Genomic DNA, 1,759 nt, shown 5'->3' with positions numbered 1-1,759 from the left:
GGACACAGGGTGCAGGCCCCACAGCAGAAGGCTGGGCTACGGCATGAGGTGCCAGGAGGGGTGCCCACGGAGGCATCCGCCACTCACCCAGCACAAGGGCGTCCTCCTTGCCACGCACGTCCCGCTGCAGCCCCTCCTTGAGCGCGTCGATCATGACCTGCAGCAGGTTGCAGGCCGCCAGCGAGACCTGCTCATGCTCCGCGCCCAGCAGCCCTGAGAGGCGCGGCGGCCCCAGCTCCACCAGGATGGCCATGGTCTGCAGGCACAGGGACGGTTGCTGCCAGGGGAGCCCCGGGTGCCCAGCCCCAGCCCCATGTCAATGTGCGGCCTCTTGTTGCCGCACCCCTGGCCCTAGCACCTCCACACTCCTGGACCCAGCACCTCGTGCCCATCACGGCTGGGGGGCAGCCCCCAGCATTCAGGGGAGCAGAGATCAGCAAAGGCAGAGAGGCCTTGCTGGCAAGACACTGGTCCCAGCAGGGCTGCAGCCGCTGGGTCAGCCACACCCCTGCCGCGGGAGCCCTCCCCCTGGCACGGCTGACGGGATGGGGGAGCGCGGTGTGGCGCACGGCCCTACCCGGGAGCGGTGGCCAGAGCAGAGGCCGACCAGGGTGCGCAGGGCAGCCAGCGTGGTGTCAGCCTCGCCCGCCTCCAGCAGCTGCTGCAGCAGGCGCACGCCATCGCTCTGGAAGATCTTCTCCGCCCCCGGCTCCTCGCGCGCCAGCACGATCAGGTTCTGCGCGGCCTGCGAGGGAGCAAGAGTCACGGCCAGGTGCCAGCGCCCGTGCCCCACCCCACCGGCGCTCGTGCCCCTGCGGAGGAGCCAGGACCAGCCGTCACCCAGGCCCCAATGCACCAGGCACCCCGGCAGGGCCTTGCCACAGCCGCCCCCTTCGGGGCTTCAAGCAGCCACTTCCCACACAGGGGCAGAGCTCAGAGGCTCCGCACCCAGGGCCTTGGCGGCCTCTCAGCACCACGGCTTGTGTGTGACCCCCACTCGCCCTCCCAGAGCCCCTGCCCCCCAGCCAAGCTAGCCCCCCTCCCTCCCCTCGCACCTTCTGCCTCTTGTCTGCGTCCTTCTCCTCTCGGTCCAGCAGGATCTGGAACATCTGCTGCACTTTGGAGTCCGTGCAGGACATGGTCTTCATCTGGGACAGATGGATGAGCAAGTCAGGGGGGACGGACGGGCTCCAACACGCAGCAGGGGCTGCGGCCGGCCCAGGGGCGAGGGGCAGGGTGGGGGGCTCCACCTTCTCCTGCACGCTGCTGCCCAGGTCGCGCAGCGCCTCCTGGAAGGCCTTGTTCCGGGGCTCCAGGCTCACGCAGCGCTGCAGGTCCTGGGCGGCCTGGTCCAGCCGGCCCAGCTGCCGCAGCGCACGGCCGTCCGCCTCGATGGCTGAGCATGGGGGAGAGGAGCGTCAGGGGGCCGGAGCCCCGGCGGATGGCGCCCGCGCTGGCCTGGCCCCTGCCCGGCCCGCTGGTACCTTTAGATGCATCTGCTGCTGCTTGGAGATAATCCTCCTGCAAGGACAGACGCGGGTGAGGGAGGCCGATCCGTGCGCCGCGGTGCTGGACCTGGGGTCTCGCTAGCCCTGATCCTGGCCCAGACCCTGACGGCGCCTGCAGCTGGGGGGCCGGAGCCCTGCCCCTTCCCCCTCCCCCCGGTGAGACAGGCGGCAGAGAGGAGTCACCACCGCGCACGGTCAGCACGAGCCGTGTGTGCTGCACCCTGCGCGGGGGCAGGAGCTCGCCGGCGCCG

At 71.0% G+C, this 1,759-nt stretch overlaps 1 protein-coding gene across 1 annotated transcript in view; it reads right to left on the bottom strand.

The window, feature by feature from the left end:
* The window catches only part of UNC45A (unc-45 myosin chaperone A), a 15,657-nt gene extending 14,282 nt beyond the window's left edge, over positions 1–1,375 (bottom strand). Inside the window, exons 1-4 of the mRNA XM_025212486.1 lie at positions 1,251–1,375; positions 1,056–1,148; positions 578–745; positions 88–256 (exon numbers count right to left, since the gene is read on the bottom strand). Of these exons, the coding sequence (XP_025068271.1) occupies positions 88–256; positions 578–745; positions 1,056–1,148 (430 nt within the window). The 5' untranslated portion in view covers positions 1,251–1,375. The remainder of the gene's footprint in view (positions 1–87; positions 257–577; positions 746–1,055; positions 1,149–1,250) is intronic.
* Positions 1,376–1,759: the final 384 nt, after the last annotated feature.

This window comes from Alligator sinensis, unplaced genomic scaffold (assembly GCF_000455745.1).
Source record: "Alligator sinensis unplaced genomic scaffold, ASM45574v1 scaffold407_1, whole genome shotgun sequence".
NCBI classification, from domain to species: Eukaryota; Metazoa; Chordata; order Crocodylia; family Alligatoridae; genus Alligator; species Alligator sinensis.
Note: the sequence above shows the minus strand (reverse complement) of the source record. Positions and strands in the feature narration are given on the sequence as shown.